The 25,206-nt window shown below is 40.0% G+C and overlaps 1 protein-coding gene across 5 annotated transcripts in view; it reads left to right on the top strand.

Moving 5' to 3' along the window:
* Positions 1 to 22,784, top strand: part of adam23b (ADAM metallopeptidase domain 23b) — a 117,735-nt gene extending 94,951 nt beyond the window's left edge. For 3 of the 5 annotated variants that reach the window (XM_061971566.1, XM_061971567.1, XM_061971568.1), the window contains 12 exons: positions 1,588 to 1,687; positions 1,788 to 1,859; positions 2,475 to 2,561; positions 2,668 to 2,748; positions 4,085 to 4,135; positions 8,501 to 8,564; positions 8,677 to 8,782; positions 9,678 to 9,797; positions 9,882 to 10,050; positions 12,575 to 12,686; positions 13,832 to 13,922; positions 21,214 to 22,784. In XM_061971566.1, the coding sequence (XP_061827550.1) occupies positions 1,588 to 1,687; positions 1,788 to 1,859; positions 2,475 to 2,561; positions 2,668 to 2,748; positions 4,085 to 4,135; positions 8,501 to 8,564; positions 8,677 to 8,782; positions 9,678 to 9,797; positions 9,882 to 10,050; positions 12,575 to 12,686; positions 13,832 to 13,922; positions 21,214 to 21,259 (1,099 nt within the window). In that variant the 3' untranslated portion in view covers positions 21,260 to 22,784. Of the gene's footprint in view, positions 1 to 1,587; positions 1,688 to 1,787; positions 1,860 to 2,474; positions 2,562 to 2,667; positions 2,749 to 4,084; positions 4,136 to 8,500; positions 8,565 to 8,676; positions 8,783 to 9,677; positions 9,798 to 9,881; positions 10,051 to 12,574; positions 12,687 to 13,056; positions 13,148 to 13,831; positions 13,923 to 21,213 lie in introns of all 5 variants that reach the window. The other 2 variants (XM_061971569.1, XM_061971570.1) reach the window with 2 other exon arrangements.
* The last annotated feature ends 2,422 nt before the right edge of the window (positions 22,785 to 25,206 follow it).

The raw sequence follows: 25,206 nt of genomic DNA, 5'->3' as shown, positions 1-25,206 counted from the left end.
ACATTTGTTGCTCTAAGTCGGATGTGCGCTGCTAGGGAAACCAAAATACGGTAAATATTGGACATATTACATATTGTTATGAACGTTTCTGTTACTACATTGTACAGTCGCGATCAAAAGTTGACATACACTTGTAAAGAACATAATGTCATGGCTATCTTGAGTTTCCAATAATTTAATTTCTACAACTCTTATTTTTTTGTGATAGAGTAATTGAAGCACATACTTGTTGGTCACAAAAAACATTCATGAAGTTTGATTCTTTTATGAATTTATTATGGGTCTACTGAAAATGTGAGCAAATCTGCTGGGTCAAAAGTATACATACAGCAATGTTTATATTTGGTTACATGTCCCTTGGCAAGTTTCACTGCAATAAGGCGCTTTTGGTAGCCATCCACAAGCTTCTGCTTGAATTTTTGACCACTCCTCTTGACAAAATTGGTGCAGTTCAGATAAATGTGTTGTTTTTATGACATGGACTTGTTTCTTCAGCATTGTCCACACGTTTAAGTCAGGACTTCATTCTAGCCTGATTTAGCCATTCCTTTACCACTTTTGACGTGTGTTCGGGGTCATTGTCCTGTTGGAACACCCAACTGCGCCCAAGAGACCCAACCTCCGGGCTGATGATTTTAGGTTGTCCTGAATAATTTGGACGTAATCCTCCTTTTTCATTGTCCCATTTACTCTCTGTAAAGCACCAGTTCCATTGGCAGCAAAACAGGCCCAGAGCACAATAGTACCACCACCATGCTTGACGGTGGGAATGGTGTTCCTGGGATTAAAGGCCTCACCTTTTCTCCTCCAAACATATTGCTGGGTATTGTGGCCAAACAGCTCAATTTGTGTTTCATCTGACCACATAACTTTCCTCCAGAAGGTCTTATCTTTGTCCATGTGATGTCAGAAAAAAAAAAAGACGTGTTTTTGTCTCTCATAATGATTGTCAACGATAGGCAAAATTCCACAAAAAAGTGCAGTTCCCCTATAAAGAAAACTAAAAAAAAAAAACACAAAAAAATCTGCGATGTGGTGAAACCACAATACGCTCGGCGGCTTTTCCACTTCATGGATTTTTTGGGGGTATTTAAAAAAAAGTTGTGAAGCATATTCTAAAAAAGGTTTGGTCGTAAATTAAGCATTTTCAAACATAGAAATGTCTAAATAAACAAAAATATCAATACTACAGTGAGTGGAACAGTGAGGTGGGTGGGTGGGTGGTTTGTGCGGGGCAGGCATTTTAGGATTAAAGTATAATTTTTTTTCCTGTTGATTACTGTTGTTTAAATTTTATAAATTAGATTAAAAAACATGGAAATTGTTCGAATTTGCAATTGTGTTCATCTGTTTTGAGAGTCAGTTTATTGTATGTAGAATGCTGGTGCCAGCAACTCATAGATAGGTTTGTACTAACAAATTAATCAATATGATCAGGTTCTCAATAGTATTTCAATTCGAGAGGCGACGTGCAAAACTGTCTGTCCCCCGGTCCTCCTCGTCCTGCTATGTTTGGCTGAACATGTTTCCATTGTCATTGCTCATTTTAATCCAAACGTACTTGACAGATGTTTCCTCCCTCCACAGTGTCCAACACCCACGAAGATTCTCCAAATGCAGCATCTCGGACTATAAAGAGTTCCTCCTGAAAGGTGGCGGCTCTTGTCTGTTTAACAGGCCGACAAAGGTTTGATGCTCACCACTCCTCAGTGAACATATCAAAGTCACTGTAAGTCACTGATGCCTGCAAACTAACCTTCTTTTACCCACTTGATTTATTTTGGCAGCTCTTCGAGTCCACCGAGTGTGGGAATGGATTTGTGGAAGTAGGAGAGGAGTGTGACTGCGGCGCAAGAGCGGTGGGTTTAGGATGTCACATGTGGATTGAGAATGTCAAATATACACTGAACAAAAATATGAACGCAAAAACTTTGTTTCATTTCTTTGTCTACTCCATTGCTTAATTTAGTTCCACATACTGATATACTAAAAGTTTTAAGAGTTGTACGTGCATACAAATGTTTTACCTGTAATTGTTCGCTAAGGTTAGAGTTATCTTCTGTTAAGAATTGTTGTACATTCTTGGGTAACAGGTTATAGTTTGTGTTTTGCATAATTTTGGATGATTCAACAAGTCGTTGAATTTCAATAATTTTAATTCGATAAATAAACTGTTTGAATGTTCTTTATAACCGAAATTATGTATTGTTGTAATTTACCTTTTTCGCAACACTGTTAGTGAATTAACAGGAGAGAATATCAAGTGTATTTTGGTCTAGAACACATTTTGCTTCATTCATTATATAATTATTTCAGTAAGTATTTAACTGTATGTACCGTAATAGCAATAATAATTTAAATCTAACATCTGGTGTGTCAATTCAAACTCCAGGTCTTCAAATAAAATGAATTTCCTAACTGGGGAATTTTGCACAACTATGGTTCAGATGACTGCAGGTCTTTTCTATTTTCAGGAATGTTACAAGGGATGCTGCAAAAAATGTTCCCTGGCCAGTGGGGCGCACTGCAGCGATGGCCCCTGCTGCAATAACACGTGCCTGGTAACAGCTTGATTGACTGCACAATACACACAAACAGAAAATAGCCATATTCCGTTTTTTCTTTTGAAGGTTTAATAGAGATTATTTTCACTTGTTTTCTTGCCAGTTCTTCCCACGGGGTTACAGTTGCCGCTACGCTGTGAATGACTGCGATATCTCCGAGACCTGCTCTGGGGACTCTGGACAGGTGTTCTTGTGTTACATTGTTCCGTCTGTTAGTGTGACTGCACACTTCACACTACTGTGCATGGGAAATACTTGTTTTTTCTTCTTCAAATCCATGCTGCTTGTAACGTAAAGTCCTTCCAAGTGACATATTGGTTAGATAGTTATAAAACTCTGAGGTTGTGATGATGTAATGGCCTTGCTAGAAATGTAGCATCCAATCGGGTTGCTCTGATTAATTGACTGCATTTTTTAACTTCTTTCACTCGGAGAGCATTGCAATGTCACCTCATTCACTCAATGGTTAATGGACCGTGTTGTAATGGAAGGAAAGTTAACAGCTCATGCAAACTCTGATGCCACAGCATTAGAAGCACATGGCGATTTATTTTACTCAAGGATACTTTGACACTGAGGGGTCTAGCTTGCAACCTTCAGATTGACGACCTCTCGAGGTTATGGAGTGAATTGAAGGTGAGGAGGATTGTGAAGTTGTATATGTACACAACTAACAGCCTGGGGTCTTTCCTGTGCTGCTCACAGCCTCTAGGGCAGGGCTATTCAACTGGTGGCCCGAGTTCAGATCAAAACTTAAGGAAAAACTTTTTTGCAGAAATTTCCAATACTAGAGTGCCCCTGTTGTATAGAGGAACCTGGTCCATTGTAAACACATTGGCAGATAATTGCATTGACAACTTACTAGTAAACATATAATTTGTGATTTACTGTACATAACTGAGGCCTTCTTCAAGGCACCCCTTAAGTAATCAATTACAATTATTATTTAAATGTAATTTATGAAACTAAGATGTTTTTTTAACTTGTTTATTTCAGGTGCATTCAGTAGTAATTTATGACATTTCTTTAGATATACTACTAGTGATCCTCAAGGTTCCATTTTAATCATTGGGCTACTTAACTGGTGGCCTGTGAGTTCAGTTAAAAAAAACTTGTTAGAGACTCGTGTTTTTGCAGCAGATTCCTAATAACACTAGAGTGTTGTCATAAAGATGATTTTTTGACTTGCTTTTTTCAGAAGGTCCTTAAAAACAGGTGAGCGCTCCTGTAACTCTACCAAAATAAATAGACCAAAAATCAAATGTTCACTGTAGAGGATGCTGGTTCACCGGAATATACAAAATAAGACTGATAGTGAAGATAAAAGTCCGCCCCTGTGGTCTTTAGATTTTTGGAAATATGGCCCCTAAAACAATTAGGTTGAATATCCTCAGTCAAGGGGTAATGTTGTGTACTGTCTGATTTTTGCTAACATAATCTCGTTTTCAAATATTCACAAGAACATTGACTGTATTAACTGTAGTTGTCTTTTTACCTTCTTCTGTTTTCCATCTTTACAGTGTCCTCCCAATCTGCATAAACAAGATGGTTATCTGTGCCAGGTAAACCAGGTAAGCATGGTATGGTAAGGTCTCATTTGTTCAAGGACTGTAAACTTTAGAGATGTTATAGTTCTATAATATTACAGTCAATGTTTAAAAGTAAAGTAGTAACATCACATAATTAAACATATATTGGGGCTATCAAAAATAGCAAGTTAGTTCATGTGATTAATCACATAAAATGGTTGCATTATTCATGTATATCATCATCATGGGGTATCAAGCCTGTTTGCAGGCATCGATAATCAGGGTTCTCCGGTCTTCTCTGTCGTCCGCTTTATATGTATGAGTTCTATATTATTGATATTTCCGATACAATTTCTTAGGCTATTGATATAGGTTGTTCGTTGTCGACTTGGAACTTTCTTTCCTACTAGTTTTCCTGTTTACATCAGTTTTTCTAAGTTGTCTTTTCTAATGATGTGTCCAAGGAATTTCAGCTGCCTCTTTCAAATCGTTGCAATAAGCCACCTTATTGTTTTTTCCCATGACTATACCTCTTCATTACTTTTCTTTCAAGTCCATGATACGCACAGTATTTTTCTGAAGAACCACATTTCAGTTGCCTTTATTTTTCTCAGTTGTTGATTATTTAAAGTCCAGCATTCACAGCCGTAAAGTAGGACAGACCATACATACGTCTTGAGTTTGGTGTCAATTGAGATGTTTCTATTTCTAAATATAAGACTCATTTTGTTGAAGCTGTCTTTTGACATGACAATCCATTTGTTTATATCTTTTTCACACCTACTATCAGATGTTACAGTGACACCGAGGTATTCAAATTGATCCATTTGTTCTATTTTCTTGTTGTTGCATGTGATGTTACATGCAGGTGGATGTGATTTCTTGGAAACTGTCATTCTCTCGGTTTATTTGAGGTTTAGAGCCAGTCCATTTGTTTCACTGCGGGCTACTACTATGTTCAGGATGTTCCGTAGTTTTTCTTCAGAATCTGCCACGAGCACAGTGTCATCTGCATATCTGAGTTTGTGAACATAAATTCCTCCAACTTTTATACCATCTTGAGGATTGATGTTGCGTACAATCATTTCACTGTAGATGTTAAACAGATCAGGAGATAGTACACAACCTTGTCGAACACCCCTTTGAATGAAGAGGATCCCTTGCTGGCCCCACTATGGACTGGACTCTCACATTATTAACCGTATCCACTCGGCATCCATTGTACCGGTCAGCCAGGGGGGGTGGTTCCCACATCTGCGGTCCCTTCCAAGGTTTCTCATTGTGCCCCTTAAGTTGGGTTTTTTCTTGCCCTGATTTGGGATCATAGCCGAGGATGTCGTCACCCTTTGAGACATTTGTAATTAAGGGCTAATGGCTATATAAGTACATGTTGATTGATGATTGATTGAATGGCTTTGAATTGACTGCATTCAGCATCTATTCGGAATGCTGCTTCTCTGATAATTCTCAGGTCTTTCCCATCGATATCCAGCTCATTCAAGATTTGGAAAAGGTTTTTATGTTTCACTTTATCGAATGCTTTGGAATGGTCTATAAAACACAGGTATAAATCCGCTTGCACTTCTATTGATCTTTCCATTACCATACAGAGTGTGAATGTAGCATTTTTGGTGCCCTGGTCCGGGAGAAATACGAATTGCGTGGCCGAAAGCTCTGTATATATCTTATTCCTTGCTCTTGCTATCAGTATTTTAAGAAGAATTTTGGAGGTATGACTCATGAGGCTTATCAAACTATATTGATCACAGTCTGTGGCTACGGGTTTCTTTGGCACAGTAATAAAAACTGATTTTTTTCATATCTGATGGAATTTGCCCGTTGTCGTAAATGATGTTGAACAATTTTGTCAGCTCTGATGTTCAAATTTCTTCGAGTGCTTCTATGACTTCAATTGGTCTTTTATCTGCTCCAACCGCTTTCCTATGTTTCATTTTGGACATGGCATTTTTTCATGTCATGTATCAATATTTCAATTATGTTTCAATCATGTATATACGCAGATTATTCACACAATTTATTTTGACCGCACATGCTCCTTTACCACGCTGCGGTAAGGCTTAAAGGCTTGTTATACGGTCAGTGATCAGGGCAATGCATAAGTTAGTGCAACGATGAATGAGGAGACTCCGGCTGATTTACTTAAAAATAAACCTAAAACTGTTACCAAGTTTAAAGCAAATGAATGATGTGCATTCAAATAAAACATTTAAAAAATGTTCATGTCTGACATTCTGACCATTAAAATTATATATATATATATATATATATATATATATATATATATATATATATATATATATATATATATATATATATATGTATGTATGTGTGTGTATCAATGAGGGGATAACAATGAAATAAAGAGGGTGCAAAAATTTTTTTTCAATTAGTGAATGATAAGTAGGTTTATTCATGTGAGGATTTTATTATGTATTGTATCCTGTAACTATATTGCATGTTACTGTAGGTAAATATAAGTACTTTATTTTGTAGTCAATTATGAATGAGGTTATTAATAGTGCTGTCAGACGATTACATTTTTAAATCAGATTAATCACACTTTTGCATTTTGATTAATCTCGATTAAATACAGTAAATAAGAATGATCTTTTTCTTTCTTTCAAGTTTTATTCGTCACATGCAGAGTACACCACAGTGAAATGCTTTTTTCCATGCTCTTCAGATATTGCGTACAGTGGGATCCAAACACTAGTTAGAGAATCTAATACACTAAATGCAAAAAAATACAAGAATTCGAATAGCTCTGATGTACATTAGTTACAAGACAATACGTTGCACAATAAGTTACAGTAGTTATGGTAGAGGTATCAGTACAAGTAGAAGTACAGTCAATTAAAGTACCAGTGCAAGATCAAATAGTATAACAGTATATACAGTATAGGAAGCAACAAATATTAAGGTGTCTACAGTTCTTTGGCAGTTGAGTAGTGACAGTAGTATGAACAAAGGTAATGGAACAGTATGACTTCTTTATACTCTTGTTTTTACATTACGGAATGAACAGTATTGTAGTCCAGTAATTACAGTGGTAAGTAAAGTGATTCTTGTGCGTGCGGTTTTGTGCAATTGTGATAAAGTGTTAATCAGCGATGCAGTTGAGCAGTCTGATGGCTTGGGGATAGAAGTTCCTCCTGAGTCTCTCCGTGTTGGCCATGAGACTCAGGTAGCGCTTGCCTGACTGCAGCAGTAAGAAGAGGCAGTTGCTTGGGTGGCTAGAGTCCCTCACTATCCTCTTGGCCTTGGATCTACATCGCCTGGTGTAGATGTTGCAGATGGTTGGGAGCACACCTCCGATGGTGCGCTCGGCTGATCTGGCCACTCTCTGCAGTCTGTTGCGGTCGTGTGCGGTGCTATTCCCAAACCAGGAGGTGATGTTTCCAGTCATGACACTCTTTGTTGTGCATGAGTAGAAGTTCCTGAGGATCTTGTGATTTAGCTTAAACTTCCTTAGTCTCCTGAGGAAGTAGAGACGTTGTCATGCCTTTTTCACCACGTTGTCTATGTGTGTGGTCCAGGACAGGTCTTCTGATATTGTCACATATGTAAACACATTTGTGTTTCCTTTTTAGTATTTTTTTCTGAATGAGTTTTTTGTATGTAGTTATACTGATTTATTTGGATATATATTTTTTTATCCATCCATCCATTTTTTACCGCTTGTCCCTTTTGGGGTTTAGTTTAGTTTATTAAGGATCCCCATTAGTCTACACCGCAGTGGAGATTATTACTCCTGGGGTCCAGGCAAAAAACATCACACAATCACAAAACAAAAGATTACAATGCAGTACAACACGATCAAATAATAAAATGTTGTAATACAAAAATAGCAACAACGAAGAATCAAAAAAAAAACCCAATAACTTCGAGTTTACATAATAATGTTCATACCAAAGATAAAAAGAGCAATATAAAAATATATATACAGTATATATTTTTGCAAAAATAAAACAAAGAACCAATGGCCTAAAATATACACAGTAGTGTACCAAGACAAACAATAAGTGACGAAAAAGTTCCAATCCATATATTTTCTACTGCTTGTCCAATAATCAATAAAATAGTCAATAATCAATAAAACCAGCGGGGGGTGGTGGATATTATGGTGGTGTTCGAAATCAAATCAAATGTAAATGTGAAAATCAGTTGGATATACAGTATGTCATGGTTAATAATGTACAGTATTGTACAGTATTTAACTTATCTTAAACTTGAACTAACTTTAACTTGTGCATGGATGCAAGGTGAGTTCCTCTCACAAACAGAGAAAAACAGTTGCAATGCTAAGAAAACGAATTGCAAAATGCAGTAGTAGTATTAGCAGCATGCTAATGGGTATCTTTAATTATCTCTCCCTCACGCCTGAAGGGTCGCTGTTACACCGGGGAGTGCAAGACCAGAGAGAACCAGTGCAGATACATCTGGGGACCAAGTAAGATGAATGCACTAGACAATTGGGAGTTGTCAAAAAGGAGCAGCAGTATGGTTCACATAGCCCACCCCTCTCTCTTACTCTCCCTCATCTAGTTGTTTTGTCTTGTCAGAGGCTGGGGGCTCAGAGAAGTTCTGCTACGAGAAGCTAAACACAGAGGGCACAGAGAAGGGCAACTGTGGAAGGGACGGCGACAACTGGATCCAGTGCAGCAAACAGTGAGTTCCAATAGAGAAATCATTATCCAAAAGCAGCCCAGTTTCCACAAATTTGGATCCCCATGCTTGCCAACTCAGAAGGAAACATCCAGACTGCAAGTTAAGACTTTTTGTTCATACAGGGAGGAGTGGAAAAATTGCTACTTTCTTGCTAAGTTGAGTGTGTCAGCACATATTGAATATGTGTCCAAATGGGATTTATATGACAGTTGCCTACAGCTACAGCATTCTGCAGTTTCAGAATGATCAGAGGTTCCGTGACAGCTTTTCCTGCTGACCTCTTCGCAGAGTTTGTGTTTTCTTTACTCTAGAGACAGAGGTCTTTCCAAATCTGAAGTAAAAATAATAAAGAAGTATTAATGTTTGGCACCAACACTTTACCTGCCACTTTTTAGGTGTATACTTACAATCTATAGAGGTGTATATGCCTTCTGAAATTTACGTATGGTCCCGTTTGATTGACACTGTCAGATAGCTAATGTTTCAACAGTATCGTTCAATATGTAGTTTCTTCTTTATGGTGGTTTCGAACTGCAGTGCATCATACTGAAAACTGTTGATTAAATTTTAGTAGTGATAATAATATTTGGAATACAGAACATCAGCTCTCAGTATGATGCGGTGTGGGATTACACCACTGCAAACTACAAGCACAATAACAATAGTAATACCTCTCTCACAGTGTCATAAATAAACACGATTACCTTTTGTAAAAGCAGAATGTTTGATACTTATCTTGCATTGGATCTCATTAGATTGTGCACAAATACTTACTGTTGTAGGTATGTCCTTATTTGTGATTGGTATTTAAATTATATATCTATGTTTTAATGAGTGGGGGAATATGAACATGCATTGTAACAATAACAGGGCTCTTTCTGCTTGTCTTTTGCAGCGATGTTTTCTGTGGTTATCTTTTGTGTACCAACATCGGCCGCGTCCCACGGATTGGAACAATGAAAGGCGATATCACCCCCAACTCTTTTAACCATCAAGGCAGGCTGATACACTGCAGGTAAATTTGGAACTGTTATATGTCTACATGAAGTTTATGCTTTGCCTGTCTATATCCCACTTGGCTACTCTCCTTTCCTCCCAGTGGTGGACATGTTCTTTTGGATGATGAGACCGATTTAGGCTACGTGGATGATGGGACTCCTTGTGGGCCGTCCATGATGTGCCTTGACCACAAGTGTCTCTCTATACAGTCACTCAACATTAGCACTTGCACCATTGGACCAAATGGACAAGTGTGTTCTGCCCATGGGGTGAGTCTTTATATGAAGTAAATAAAAATAGGAACACCATCTATAGTACAGTAATACTAATGCTTTAAATAAAAAATGTTGACCCATACTAGCATTTGCATAGCATAGCACACAGTCATATATCACATCAGGTTATTAGTGTCGTAAATTGTGCTGCTGTTTTATGTGCTTTACTCAGGTCAGTCTGTTCTCACCTGCTCATAGTAATTTAGTAGGATTAATGCACCGTAACGTAATCAAATATTACAAATTAAGGCAAAACAGAGTTAATGTTATGGTCTGGACCCCAGGATGCAGAGACGGCAGGTCAAGTGCAAGTAAAAATAAATAGTGCATTAGGGAAGTGTACATATTCAGCCGAGTTCAGAAGACAGGGCTGGCATAAAAAGCATCCCGATTGCCAATCGGAGACAGGTGAAGGAGCCACACTGCAAAAACTGACATATAAGTAAGATTAAATATCTCAAATAAGGGTGATATTTGCTTATTTTCTGTCTGATAAGATAATTCTTCTCACTAAGCAGATTTTATGTTAGAGTGTTTTACTTGTTTTAAGGGTTTTGGTCCTCAATTATCTCAGTAAGATATTACAGCTTGTAGCTGAGATTTTATGACCTATATTGAGTAAAGCATGCTTGAAACTAGAATATCAACTGTTGCAAAGCTGTGTCATTAACACTCACAAGTATAAAACTACTTTTTTAAAGTAATTATTTCTTACTTCAAGCATGAAAAAAAAATCATGATGCCGAGCGCATATCATTATGTCAAGATAATGGCACTAGCATTTGCTTCATTTAAGAACATTTTTCAACATATTGAGCAAAAAGGTCTCTTTTTCTTTTCTACCAAGAAAAGTGCACTTGTTATTAGTGAGAATATACTTATTTTAAGGTATTTTTGGGTTCATTGAGGTTAGCTAATTTTACTTGTTTTGGAAAGTCTTGACAAAAGCCGAATTTTCTTGTTCTATTGGCAGATAATTTTGCTTAGTTCAAATAAAATACCCCTCTTTTTTTTTTCTTTTTTTTTATTGTTTTTGAACTTTTTGCATTGCAGCACTCAGATAAGAGAAGTGGTGGAGGCAAACAGGAAGTGAAAAATAAACATAAGAGAGCTGGGAAGGAAATAAATACAGAAACTAATGAAACTAAAAATAAAGTTCAAACTGTCATGTGAGACCATGACAGTTGAAGTGTTTAAGTGGCATGTTCACACTCCAGCCCACTGGTTGTGCATTTTTCTATGATAATAATCCAAAAAATAGTCCACTTCAAATACACTACACTGTTGTATGTCTTTCGAGAAAATACAGTCTTGTAAACAAACACAAATACAGTAGTCTTGGATACGCCCCACTTTTCGTATGAATCAGAAAGCGTGCCCCTGTTTCTGTATTCCGTCCTGATGATTGTACGGGCAAACATTGTGCATTACAAACTAGTCTATTTGAGTGCCGAAACAAAGAATCACAGGCGTTGGTGACTCAATCATTTGCTTTTTGTATTGAGTACCACTGCAAAATGAGCCACCAAGAGACAGCATTTTAACAAAGAAGGTAAGAAACACTATTGAATTCAAGAAAGAACTCATTGCAAAATACAAATGTGGTGCCGACATGACTCTCACCACCCATCCTCCTTCTCTGTTTGTCTCCGTCTTTGCCAACAGGAGTCTTCTATATAGTGATGTTAAATATTCATTTATCCATTTCATTCATCATTTATATGTATTTCACATTGTTTTCTGCATGTAAAACTATAATTATCTTTATAAAGTGTTTTTTGTGTTAATATTTCTGGAGTGTCTGGAAAATAATAATTGTATTTACATTATTATTGGAAAAAAAAAATTGTACGATTCTATCTTTGTCCGACTTTTTGGAATAGATTACGAAACAAAAAAAACTAAGGTATCATTGCACAGGCAACAATACAGCATGTTAACGTTGACCTGCACTCATATCACCCTTGCACCTTCATTTTTATACGCCACATTATGTTTGGTGATTTATTCCAACTTTGGCCTTATTTTTTAGTATCATACTGTCATAAAATCTACTTGTTTATGGTGTCATCCACCTTCAGTGTTGCTCTCTTAATAACCTAGCTATAAAACAGTCTGTGTCTTTTGGTTTCCTTTTTCACAAAACAAAAATCCAAGCTAACTGAAACACGTCATGATAAGGCAGATGAAATTGCTTTCATCTTACTGGTCAGCAGCAAGCACACGTTTAAACAGGATTGGTGTACCAATAAACACAACATGAAGCACAAGTGATAATGTTATAAGTTGTGTGGACAGTATACCAGCAGTGGCTCTTTTACATGGTGAAAAAAGGTACAAATGATTTGCTTTGCATCTGAGTATGAGATGGTATTGATGGATGGAGGTAACATTAAATCTGTGTCTAACGTGTAAACAGTAAAAGCCGCTAGTTGCCATGGTGTGGTTTGTACGTAAAAAAAATAACCCTTTCTTTGATGCACTTGGTCTGTCACCCCAATGTGTCTGATGTGTACAGGTGTGCAACAATGAAGCCACATGCACTTGTGACACTACCTGGGCGGGGACGGACTGCAGTATGCCCGACCCTCCAAAAGCACCCGACACAACGCCAACTCAAGGACCCAAGGGTCAGTTTCCACCTCATTTTTTTACCTCCGGCACATTAGGAAATCATAGGACATCCAGTTTACTTGCAGAAATGTAACCAAAAGAAATACTAGAGCATCAGCTGTTTTGCCAAGTTTCTACATACTTTCAGAACAAGAGGGATTATTATTGTCTTGTAAAATGAGCCCAAAATAGGATTCAGTTGTTTATCAAATTTTTTGACTTAATGAAATGATGAGTTGCAGAAGATGACATGGACAGCACTTTAAGGGGTGGAGGGTCGTTTATGGGAATGACTATAGGCATCAATAAATCCAGGACTCTTGAAGCGGAGGCCTGCTGTTTGTCTTTTGACAGGGTGGTAACCGTGCTCCTTTTCCCTCCACACAGTGAGCGTGGCCACTAACAGGCTGATAGGGGCAGTAGCAGGGACCATTCTGGCCCTGGGGGTGATTTTTGGAGGCACTGGGTGGGGAATAGAGTAAGCATTTTTTTAACCCTTTCACAGCTCTTCCTCTCATAGTGGTGCCTCAGTGTGCGGGCGGTTTTGTGAGCCGGCCTGAGCCCGTTTGTGCGTCTCGGTGGCTTTGTGTTTTTTTGTGTGTTAGTGATGACCATATACTGTAATTGTGTCTTATGATTGGTTGTTTTCAGTGTTGTGTCATTGATTGATGGATCCTCCACCTCCTCCTCCCTTTCTTCTTCGGCTCTCTTTCCGCTTCCTGGTGTTTCCCATTATAAGCCCCTTTCTTCATCTCCTTCCTCTCCCTCCTCTTCTTTCTCTCCTCTCTTCTTCTTAGTTGTCATGTGGTTGCTGCTGTTATCCTCTCCTTTCTGGGGCATGTGAGGCATTTAGATGGATAACTGTCCACAACCAGAAGAAGTATCCCGCTAGTGACGTGACCCTGCAGTGTGTGGACCCCTAAAACTATGTTCTGCATACTGCAGGCCACATAAAGAGACGTCAACCATCAATCTGTTGAATGAAACATTTGATGGGTGCTCAGTCTGATGATCACAACATTGACCATGTTAAGCACTAGAATGAGGCTGGAGAGCATGCAAGACATTGTCGGGGTCTGTGATCATGTGGAATCGTTACATGTGATTAGTATAGCAGGGCGACATAGAAACTCATGTCTTTTTCCCCCATAACCCTTTGCAGGTCCTAGTGCCACCAATCTAATAATAGGTTCCATTGCCGGAGCCATCCTTGTGGCTGCCATAGTGCTGGGGGGGACTGGATGGGGTTTTAAGTAAGCAAACACGCCGCATGCTTCTCCTGCTCGACCTCTAGCATCCCTGCTGCTTTTAGACGCCAGGGTTTGAGCTCCTGCTGCAGAATATGGACACCGACTACACATCGCGCCAAGCATCCATTCCGGAGATGCTGAGGCTCAGGTTACGTGCACGCCCTTGTCCAACAACGGGTCGAGGTGTTGACGGTCATGTGCCAAGGCACGGAGCTCCACACGAGGGCGGTCTGTGGATCTGTAGCAGAACCTCAAACTGTTTGGGCAGACAGGGCCGAGCTCAATGCTTGACATGCATGTTCAGACGCCAGTTAAAATACTTCGGAAAGGGTGTTGGTAATTTAAGTTAAAGTCGAGCGCATTTCTATGGATAACAGTCATTTGTGAAAGCAAGATACTGTGTCATGGATTAGCCCGCTGTCTGGAGCAACAGGGGTGTTACATATAACTCTACAGCTACCGACGCATGCCACCGAGCAAAGCATCATGACGAAAGGAAGCAAATAACCGGAACGAGACTGGCACCCTATAGTGCGCATACCTCCGCCAAGGCCAATGTGATAATTAAGATCAAGCTAGTCCTTCATTAAAATAGAAAAGGCTCTATCCTCAAACAGTGCTTCAACCACTCGATCACACGTTAGTCCTGCCCAGTGCTGAGCACTATGGGTGGGAATCGCAGAGCCTCGATATCGACAATAATTGATATACAAAGGTACCTAGGTTTTTGTTGTCAACCCGTTCCAAAAGGCCTGTCAAAAGGGAGAGGCGGGAGAAGAGCGAAGCAGATGCCACCTTTGTACTTTTCTACCCCTTTTATCTCAAATCCAATAGTGTTTCTAGCCTTATTTATCAAAATACACATAGTAAAACTTATATCCAAGAACGCACGGACAATTGCCATGTGTGACTTTCTGTACATCAACTGATGCATTCGCTTTACAGCACAGCACATCACACTATGAAGACTCCACAGCAGTAGGCTACGATTAACTGTTATACGGCCCATTATGGGTTATGTTGCATCATTAAAAAAGAAAATCGTATTCACCCAACATTCACAGAGTTACACAGTGGCCTCATCATCCATCCATCCATCCATTTTCTACCGCTTGTCCCTCTCGGGTCACGTGGGTGGCTGGAGCCTATCCCAGCTGCATTGTCGGCTATTATTCAATATTTTCTGTGCGTTCTATGAACAAATAGAACACACACAAAAAAAAAGATAATGAAAGGATTCCCTGACTGGAATCAATATCTATTTTGTCCCTCTTCCTTGTCTATTTTTTTTACAGAGATTTAGTCACCAGCGCGATGGAGCCTTTGTTTGAGTAGAATGATACACGGGCAAACGAACGAGAACCGAGGCAGCACTGTATTGTTACAAAAAACATGTCACAGTACATCACAAAGTGTCATAAAAAAAGTAATGACATTTTCCTCTCATCGCGACGGTGCCGTTACTCTTCACTCTTCGTCAAAACAAATGACGCAGCCAGGAGCGAAGCAACATATTAAAACATGGTTTTATTGCTGGTTTAGTTGTGCAGTGTTGACAGCACATGCAGGATATGAGACTCATTAAAATACCTAACCTGCCATTAAGGAAAACAGCTCAAACGTGGATGTGAGTGAACGTTGTGACGGTATCGATATCTGATGTTAGTCTATTGATATTGTATCGTAACTCTTGCGGGATAACAATGCAATTTGGAGCTACGTTTTGAGATGAACTGCCCCTTTTCTTAGAGTGTGTTAAAGGGGAACATTATCACCAGACCTATGTAAGCGTCAATATATACCTTGATGTTGCAGAAAAAAGACCATATATTTTTTTAACCGATTTCCGAACTCTAAATGGGTGAATTTTGGCGAATTAAACGCCTTTCTATTATTCGCTCTCGGTGCTGACGTCACATTGGGAAGCAATCCGCCATTTTCTCAAACACATTACAAACACCGAGTCAAATCAGCTCTGTTATTTTCCGTTTTTTCGACTATTTTCCGTACCTTGGAGACATCATGCCTCGTTGGTGTGTTGTCAGAGGGTGTAACAACACGAACAGGGATTCAAGTTGCACCAGTGACCCAAAGATGCGAAAGTGGCAAGAAATTGGACGTTTGTTCCGCACACTTTACCGACGAAAGCTATGCTACGACAGAGATGGCAAGAATGTATGGATATCCTGCGACACTCAAAGCAGATGCATTTCCAACGATAAAGTCAAAGAAATCTGCCGCCAGACCCCCATTGAATCTGCCGGAGTGTGTGAGCAATTCAGGGACAAAGGACCTTGCTAGCACGGCAAGTAATGGCGGCAGTTTTCTCCCGCAGACGAGCGAGCTAAACCCCCTGGATGTCTTGGCTCACACCGTCCCTTATGCCACCGAAGATGATCAAGAGAAGAATATCGACCCTAGCTTCCCTGGCCTGCTGACATTAACTCCAAAACTGGACAGATCAGCTTTCAGGAAAAGAGCGCGGATGAGGGTATGTCTCCAGAATATATTAATTGATGAAAATTGGGCTGTCTGCACTCTCAAAGTGCATGTTGTTGCCAAATGTATTTCATATGCTGTAAACCTAGTTCATAGTTGTTAGTTTCCTTTAATGCCAAACAAACACATACCAATCGTTGGTTAAAAGGCGATCGCCGAATTCGTCCCCGCTTTCTCCCGTGTCGCTGGCTGTCGTGTCGTTTTCGTCGGTTTCGCTTGCATACGGTTCAAACCGATATGGCTCAATAGCTTCAGTTTCTTCTTCAATTTTGTTTTCGCTACCTGCCTCCACACTACAACCATCCGTTTCAATACATGCGTAATCTGTTGAATCCCTTAAGCCGCTGAAATCCGAGTCTGAATCCGAGCTAATGTCGCTATAGCTTGCTGTTCTATGCGCCATGTTTGTTTGTATTGGCATCACTATGTGACGTCACAGGAAAATGGACGGGTGTATATAACGATGGTTAAAATCAGGCACTTTGAAGCTTTTTTAGGGATATTGCGTGATGGGTAAAATTTTGAAAAAAACTTCGAAAAATAAAATAAGCCACTGGGAACTGATTTTTAATGGTTTCAACCCTTCTGAAATTGTGGTAATGTTCCCCTTTAAAATAATCATTACCTCTTGGCGGAGGTAAAACGAAAAAGGACTTGCATGTTCACTCGTTGGCTTGGAGGAGGTCAGTTCATTGCACAAAGGCGGAGCCAAACCGGAGATGGTCCGTGGGTGTCGTGCTCTCACTACCACAATCTCTTCCTCGGTCCGTTACTGTTCGACATTGACTTTTAGAGAGAGACAAGCGAGGACCATTTTGCTGGCCGTGGCTGGCCACACCCATGTCAGATGACCAGGCTCCGCCCTAGGGCAAAGCAGGACTCTCTGACCCACTCCCCCTTCCCACCGGCCTCCATTGCTGCCTGCTTCACAGACCCGGTACAGACACAACGTGTTGCACTGCATGAGACCAAGCACAGCAGTCGTACGGCCTTCCAACTGGCCTTCTATTGGATCAGGTGCATGACATGATAAGAGATAGCAGCCCCTCAACAAGCCACAGTACGGGGAGGTTGTGCATCACTCCTGTTGTCGTATTTCTCGTTGTCCCATTGTTGTGTTAGTGACCGCCCTTGCTGCTGCTGCTGCTGCTGCTGTGATTGTTTTTGATGTCTCTCCCTCTTGTGTAGATTAAATCGTATGTCAGCTTTCTCCTCACAACTGGTAATGACACACGGTCTTGTACTGTGAACTGTACAAGTGCATGTAAGGTCCAGTCGCCTGCGAGAAACCAACAGCGTTTGTTTGTATTCACAGACCTCACAACAGCTTCATAAATATAACCAGCGTCACACCATATTAAAAGTGGAACCTCCAAGGTCAAAAGCACCCGTGGCCACAATTTTCCAAAGCATATCTCGTCAAAGGACCTCAACCCCACCCTTTTTCTTTGGCTTTTGTGGGAGGGTTTAATTTTGGGATGCCACCACTAGTGACAGCTAAGAGAATACGTATGAGGAAGTATATACAGTTTTTGTATACACAGAATGGCTGTTACATTTGCGCATTGTCGCGGTTGGTGTGATCCCAGAAAGAAGACAAGTAAGCCAAATGTCACAGAAAGACAGACCCAAAACAGTAGGAGAAAGCAAAATAAGAGCGCTAGAAAGGAAAAAACACAGGAAACCTAACACAAAAGTCCAAAACAGCGGTTTAAAAAGCGGTAACAATTTGACAGCTGGCCTGCACTTACTGCTGCTGACATTTGGCATTATATTTACTTGAATAATAATGACCAAAAAATATATAGTGGACAAGTTAACATATTCCATTGCCTTTAGCCTTTCCCAACACGAAAACACCCCCCGTCTACCTCTACTCTGATCCATACAATGAGATTTGGAATGCAGGATACCAGTGACAGCAAAGAGGAAAGTATAATGATAACCACAGAAGTGTGACATAGGATAGCTGTTGCAGTGGCCGTTGGCGTTATTCGAGGATACAGAGAAAGCAGGCAATGTCAAAGAACGACGGACCAAAAACAGGAAGACGAGCCAAAATAAAAGCGCTGAATAGGAAGAAAGACTAAATGCAAAAGTCCAAACAGTCATGACTGATCATGACAATAGCGGTTTAAAAAGTTGTAACAATATGAATAATAGTTTAAATAGTTGAAGTTTTGCCACACTTATATTTACATTTGTAAGGCTGTTAAAAATGTTAAAAATAGCTTACCATTAGCAAGCCCTGCTCTCCATTCTTTGTTACACAACTCACTTCGCAACATGAGTTGTTTACAAATGACCCCATAACTGTGTCAAATCCGTACTTTTGAACCATTGCAGGTGCTTATGAAAAGAAAATATACACATTTACAAAATCAATGCTTTTTATTTACCAACATTTTTCATGGCATAATATACAACATTTATTCTCATTTCAGTGCCACATGGTTGTCTCTATTCAGTTTAGTGGGCCCAATGGCATTTTTTTTCTACTGCTATTTAAATATTTAATTAATTAAGTGAGTCATAAATGTTCATATAAAATGAATATAGCCGTGAAAGTTCAATAATAAGGTTGTCTGCACCAAATTAAGAATGTCTAACTACTTAGAACACAGCTTATAAAAACTACAAAATGGATAGCAGCAAACCTAACTTGGAACACTTTACTCATCACAGACGTCATAACGTCATAAAAGCTCACCTTTAAGTATCCACACACAGCACCAGCATTTTGGAACAAGGATGAGGTGACAGAAGAAAGGTAAAAATAAAATACATCTATTTGTGGCAGGAAGCATAGGAGAAAGTTATGTAGTTTCACTTTTGCATCTCATTGCACGTAACTGTGGTGCATTCAAATACCCTTGATTAAAGTTACAAACAGAGGCGTCACTAATTTTTAAAGACTCCCAGGAAATGCATTAATCCTATGTGTATCAGTTAATCTCTACTTTACTCTCTGAAATGAAAGAAAATGTTATAATCATATTTAAGTGACTAATATCATGTTTCATCCATCCATCCAGTTTCTACCGCTTGTCCCTCTCAGGGTCACAGGGGTGCTGGAGCCTATTCCAGCTGCACTTGGGTGCAAGGCGGGGTACACTATTTAATTTCATATTATGGCCACCTTATATTGAATTTGTTTTCTTTTTTTAATTAAAAATAACCTTTTTATGCAAAACGAAACCAAATTATTTTGGGATTGGCAACACTAAATTGGCCCTAGTGTGTGGATGTGAGTGTGAATGTTGTCTGTCTATCTGTGTTGGCCCTGCGATGAGGTGGCGACTTGTCCAGGGTGAACCCCGCCTTCCGCCCGATTGTAGCTGAGATAGGCTCCAGCTCCCAAAGGGAATAAACGGTAGAGAATGGATCGATGGATGGATTCAATAGATATGTTCATCCCATCTTTAAAAAGTAAACAAACAGATTGTTTCTACGTCTTTTATAAAGCTGGCTTTAAACAAATCCATGCAATAATTACTATTTTAGTACATGTAAACATACTGAGTGTGTGTGTATGGGGCAGCTATGTTAGGTTTAGGGTTGGGGTGGAGTTGGGGTTTTTTAGGAGCTCCCAAAATTTGGTGCTGCGCCCTCAATTGAGAGGTTCCGCTTAGTTTCACCCGTCCACGGTGTCATTTATTGCAGTGTTTTTCAACCACTGTGTGCCGTGGGATACAGTCTGGTGTGCCGTGGGGGATTATCTAATTTCACCTATTTCGGTTAAAAATATTTTTTGCAAACCAGTAATTATAGTCTGCAAATTATGTGTTGTTGTTGAGTGTCGGTGCTGTCTAGAGCTTGGCAGAGTAACCGTGTAATACTCTTCCATATCAGCCGGTAGCTAAATGCTTTGTAGATGTCGGAAACTGCGGGAGGCAGCGTGCAGGTAAAAAGGTATCTAATGCGTATACCAAAAATAAACAAAAGGTGAGTGCCCCTAAGAAAAGGCAGTGAAACTTAGGGAAGGCTATGCAGAACAAAACTAAAACTGAACTGGCTACAAAGTAAACAAAAACAGAATGCTGGACGACAGCAAAGACTTACTGTGGAGCAAAGACGGCATCCGAATGTACATCCGAACATGACATGACAATCAACAATGTCCCCACAAAGAAGGATAAAAACAACTGAAATATTCTTGATCACTAAAACAAAGTAGATGCGGGAAATATCGCTCAAAGGAAGACATGAAACTGCTGCAGGAAAATACCAAAAAAAAGAGAAATAGGCCACAAAAATAGGAGCGCAAGACAAGAACTAAAACACTACACACAGGAAAACAGCAAAAAACTCCAAATAAGTCAGGGCGTGATGTGACAGGTGGTGACAGTACACCTACTTTGAGACAAGAGCTATAGTGATGCATGCTTGGTTATGGTTTAAAGTTACATCCAACAATTGCGACAACGACTTTTTACTATCAACTGAGTTTTGTTTTTTTATGATTTCTGCTGGTGGTGTGCCTCCCGGATTTTTTCCACGCAAAAAATGTGCCTTGGCTCAAAAAAGGTTGAAAAACACTGATTTATTGTACAAAACAACTCAGATGGTTTGTGAATGTAAACACACCTGTTGAAATCTGGCCAACATGGACCGGCCTTCCCCTCATTCTCTCCTCAGCAATTTTAAACCTAGTTCACTATTTTTACTTTGACACCTAAATAATTCTTAAACGTTTCTTTGAGACTGAGAGGAGCGAAGCCGTGCGTCCATGTTGCGCCGTCGCTCTTTGTGGCCGCGACAAACACTAACACATGTTTTTTTGTCCCTTTGTAAGAAATGTGAAGAAACGGCGGTACGACCCCAACGCCTCAGCCATTTAAACCTGCAGGGGAAGATGCCAAACACAGATGGACTTCTTCAAGGCTTCCTTTGTTGGCTATCCAACAAGCTGGACTGCACTTACTGCTGCTGACCTTTGGCATTAGATTTACTTGAATAATAATGACAACTACAAAAAAAATATAGTGGACATTTTAACAAATTCCATTGTAGTGACTTTAGACGCGCAGCCTTTTAGCCTTTCACATCACGCATAACCCACCCTCCACCGCAACCTGATCTCTGGAATGACAGAGATCCTCTACCGTTTTTTGGAATTCGTGCCAGTCTCACACCTGACATGATTTTACACGCTCATAAAGTGCTTCTTTCTGGTCTTCCGGCATGAAGAGCTCCTCTCCACGGGGTTCTGCATGGCTACGTAAGCTATGAATATACAGCAAAAAAACACCCATCTCAAGAGAAAGGGAAGCATCTCTTGTGGAAAACAACTGCATGTGAGGCGGTCCGCTCGATGAATTGTAAATATAATAAGGATTTCAGGTTTGAAATGATTTCCTTCATGTATTTTTTTTTTTTTTTTACCTTAGCATGTTTTATAGCAAGCTATTGGAACACCTTTGTTATGATTTGGGGCACAAAATGTAACCTTCAGAGCCTCGCTGTGTGGGGTCAAAGGTGACCGAGTGAGACGGGAGGGAAGAAGCGTGTCAGCTTTAGTGAGATGGAGTCCAATAAGCGGCCCCTGCGGCAGTATTTTCCAGCGTGACTCAAAAAGCCAAAGAACCTAATCACCATGAACATATGGATGTTGCACACAGAGCACTTTGCCCTCTGTCTGCCTCGCGTCGCGATGCGAGGCCATCAAGTCCCGACACGCGACCAACCAGGGCTCACCCATCCACACGCACGACATCAGGCTTCAGCCTTTTACACTCATAAACTCCTAGTAGGAACCGAGTGTCCCGGAAACGCTGCATGCAATCACTCCTGTATCGTGGGCTTATTATAATTCTATATAGGAGTCCCCCAGAAGCTGTAAGAAAATATGCTACAAAAAGATAGGTGCATGTCGACAACGAAACATTTAACTTTTATTTACTATGCAAAGAGAGATATTGCACAAGTGTATGGGTAATAATGAAGTCAGCTAGTCATTGTTTATACTTGGTCGGTCCTTCATCTTCTTTCATTTTGCTTCAACTGGAGTCATGCCAGCCATAAGTAAGCAACAGAAAACACCTCTTTACCATTTGTGGAAGTCGTGTGTGTGTGCGTGTGCGTGTGTGTGTGTGTGTGTGTGTGTGTGTGTGTGTGTGTGTGTGTGTGTGTGTGTGTGTGGGGGGGGGTGATGTTTTTCATCACACAGTCACACTAAATGGTGCCTGTACATACCGAGGCCTGACCTGTTTCTTCATGCAGGGTTATTCTTGTGTTTCCTCTCAAGACGGTAGCGGGTGTGTTCCAGGTGCGTGTCCCCGTAACCCTCCATCTTTCTTGTCGTCTGCTGTCCTCTCACTGCATCATGTACACTCCAACTGGTGAATAAACTCCTGACAAGTTTTACCTCTCCTTCTCTTTGCATCTTTTTCTCGGCTGACACCACCCGTCTCTTTGACATCGGATGGAAGTCGGGAGCAGTTATACTCTGAATTGGCAGACTCGGGTCGTGGTAACCCCTTTTTGAAGGAGGCTGACGCAGGGTGTGCCAACGGCATCGCCTAATTCACAAAACCAACTTTTTCTATGGATTAGGGATTATGCTGCTGTTTCCGATACCGATCATCCATCACTGAGATCCAGTGGTGTGCCGTCAGGGCCAGCAAGGCCTTCTCTGTTGGCCTAACATAACCAGAATTCATGATCATAATTAAAGATAAAAGTACTTTTTAATTTACTTTCCCTAAGTATCTAAAAGTATTCATATTCTCTTCATGTCATAAAGTGCTGTTGTTTTTATCCAATCAGAATTCAGCTAGCTTATGTTGCCATGCTGTACCAAATCTGCCAGAGGCCTCCAGACTCAACAATGCTGGCGTCTGTGCACTGTAAGTGAACGGGAACATACAGTTGATAGACAGTTGCGATAGCCAATCAGATCACGAGTTGTTGTCAGTAAGGCCTTCTAGATGGCCTAAGGCAGATATATAGTGATGTTATGAGCTAGGTCAGTGTTTTTCAACCACTGTGCCACGTGAGATACAGTCTGGTGGGCCTTTGGGAGATTATCTAATTTCACCTATTTGGGTTAAAAATATTTTTTGCAAACCAGTAATTATAGTCTGCAAATAATGTGTTGTTGTTGAGTGTTGGTGCTGTCTAGAGCTCGGCAGAGTAACCGTGTAATACTCTTCCATATCGATAGGTGGCAGCTGGTAGCTAATTGCTTTGTAGATGTCGGAAACAGCGGGAGGCAGCGTGCAGGTAAAAAGGTATCTAATGCTTATGACAAAAATAAACAAAAGGTGAGTACCCGTAAGAAAAGGCATTGAAGCTTAGGGAAGGCTATGCAGAACGAAACTAAAACTGAACTGGCTTCAAAGTAAAGAAAAACAGAATGCTGGACGACAGCAAAGACTTACTGTGGAGCAAAGACGGCATCCATAAAGTACATCCGAACATGACATGACAATCAACAATGTCCCCACAAAGAAGGATAAAAACAACTGAAATATTATTGATTGCTAAAACAAAGTAAATGCGGGAAATATCACTCAAAGACAGCCATGAAACTGCTACAGGAAAATACCAAAAAAAGAGAAAAAGCCACCAAAAGACAAGAACGAAAACACTACACACAGGAAAACAGCAAAAAACTCAAAATAAGTCGCGGTGTGATATGACAGGTCGTGACAGTACACCTACTTTGAGACAAGAGCTATAGTGATGCATGGTTGGTTATGGTTTAAAATCATATCCAACAATCACGACAACAACCTTTTACTGTCAACTGAGTTTAGTTTTGTAATGATTTCTGCTGGTGGTGTGCCTCCGGATTTTTTCAACGCAAAAAATGTGCCTTGGCTCAAAAAAGGTTGAAAAACACTGGTCGAGGTAACATAAGAACTCCATTACCCAACATGCCACAGTAGTGAAGAGCATGCGCAGTAGCCCCGTTTAGGTTGTTAAATGTAGACATGCAGCAGGGTGTTTTTGATGAGCACGCTGTGGAGTAAACTTTAAGAAGTCAGCCAACACGCCTCGTCTGCATCTTTTGTGATTAGACAAGACAACACATATATTTGCAATGCCATTTTCAAGAAGGATATTTAAAGTGAAACTATATCTTGTGAGACCATGTCGGCCAACCCCGGAAGCCAGCTCAGCTGTCCCGGCGATGAAATGTGAGTTCATATATTTTATTTCTTAATTTTTTCACGTTTAATGTGTTTTTTGCCATTTTAATTTTGACAGTACAACATAAGATATGTTTTAATTACTGATGCGGGGTTATTGATTTTAAAATGCGCCAGAAAATAACCCGTTTTGTGCACTGTTGATGTGCCCAGTAGTGCGTAAATGTGTTTCTGTATAGTATTTCTCCAGCAATGGTCATGTGGTGACATCAATGATGGTATTTTGAGAGGTAATCTTTGAAGTCGAACATCACTGTAGGCCTAGGTGGGAAACGCACGGCCCGCCACTGCTGAGATCGGCCGATCACATGTATTAACTAACTTTTTTAATGTACTGTATTTATGGTGAGTGCTATTGACCGTTATCAACAATATCGACACAATATTTTAACAAGTTCCTTATTCCTTTATTACATACAAAGTCAGTAGAACACAATACGTAAACAAAAGTAAAAACAGTTTTCTATTACTGATTTAAACCCTTTGGTTTTTGCTCTCAAAGTCCTCCTGTGTTTAGGGAATTATTCCCTGCGTTTGTAATCATTTAAGGAAATGGGATATGAATCTAATCAGTCTCCTATCAATCATATACTAATGCTACACTTAATATCGACACCACCAATTTATGGATC

Source organism: Nerophis lumbriciformis, linkage group LG13, assembly GCF_033978685.3.
Source record: "Nerophis lumbriciformis linkage group LG13, RoL_Nlum_v2.1, whole genome shotgun sequence".
NCBI lineage: Eukaryota > Metazoa > Chordata > Actinopteri > Syngnathiformes > Syngnathidae > Nerophis > Nerophis lumbriciformis.
Note: the sequence above shows the minus strand (reverse complement) of the source record. Positions and strands in the feature narration are given on the sequence as shown.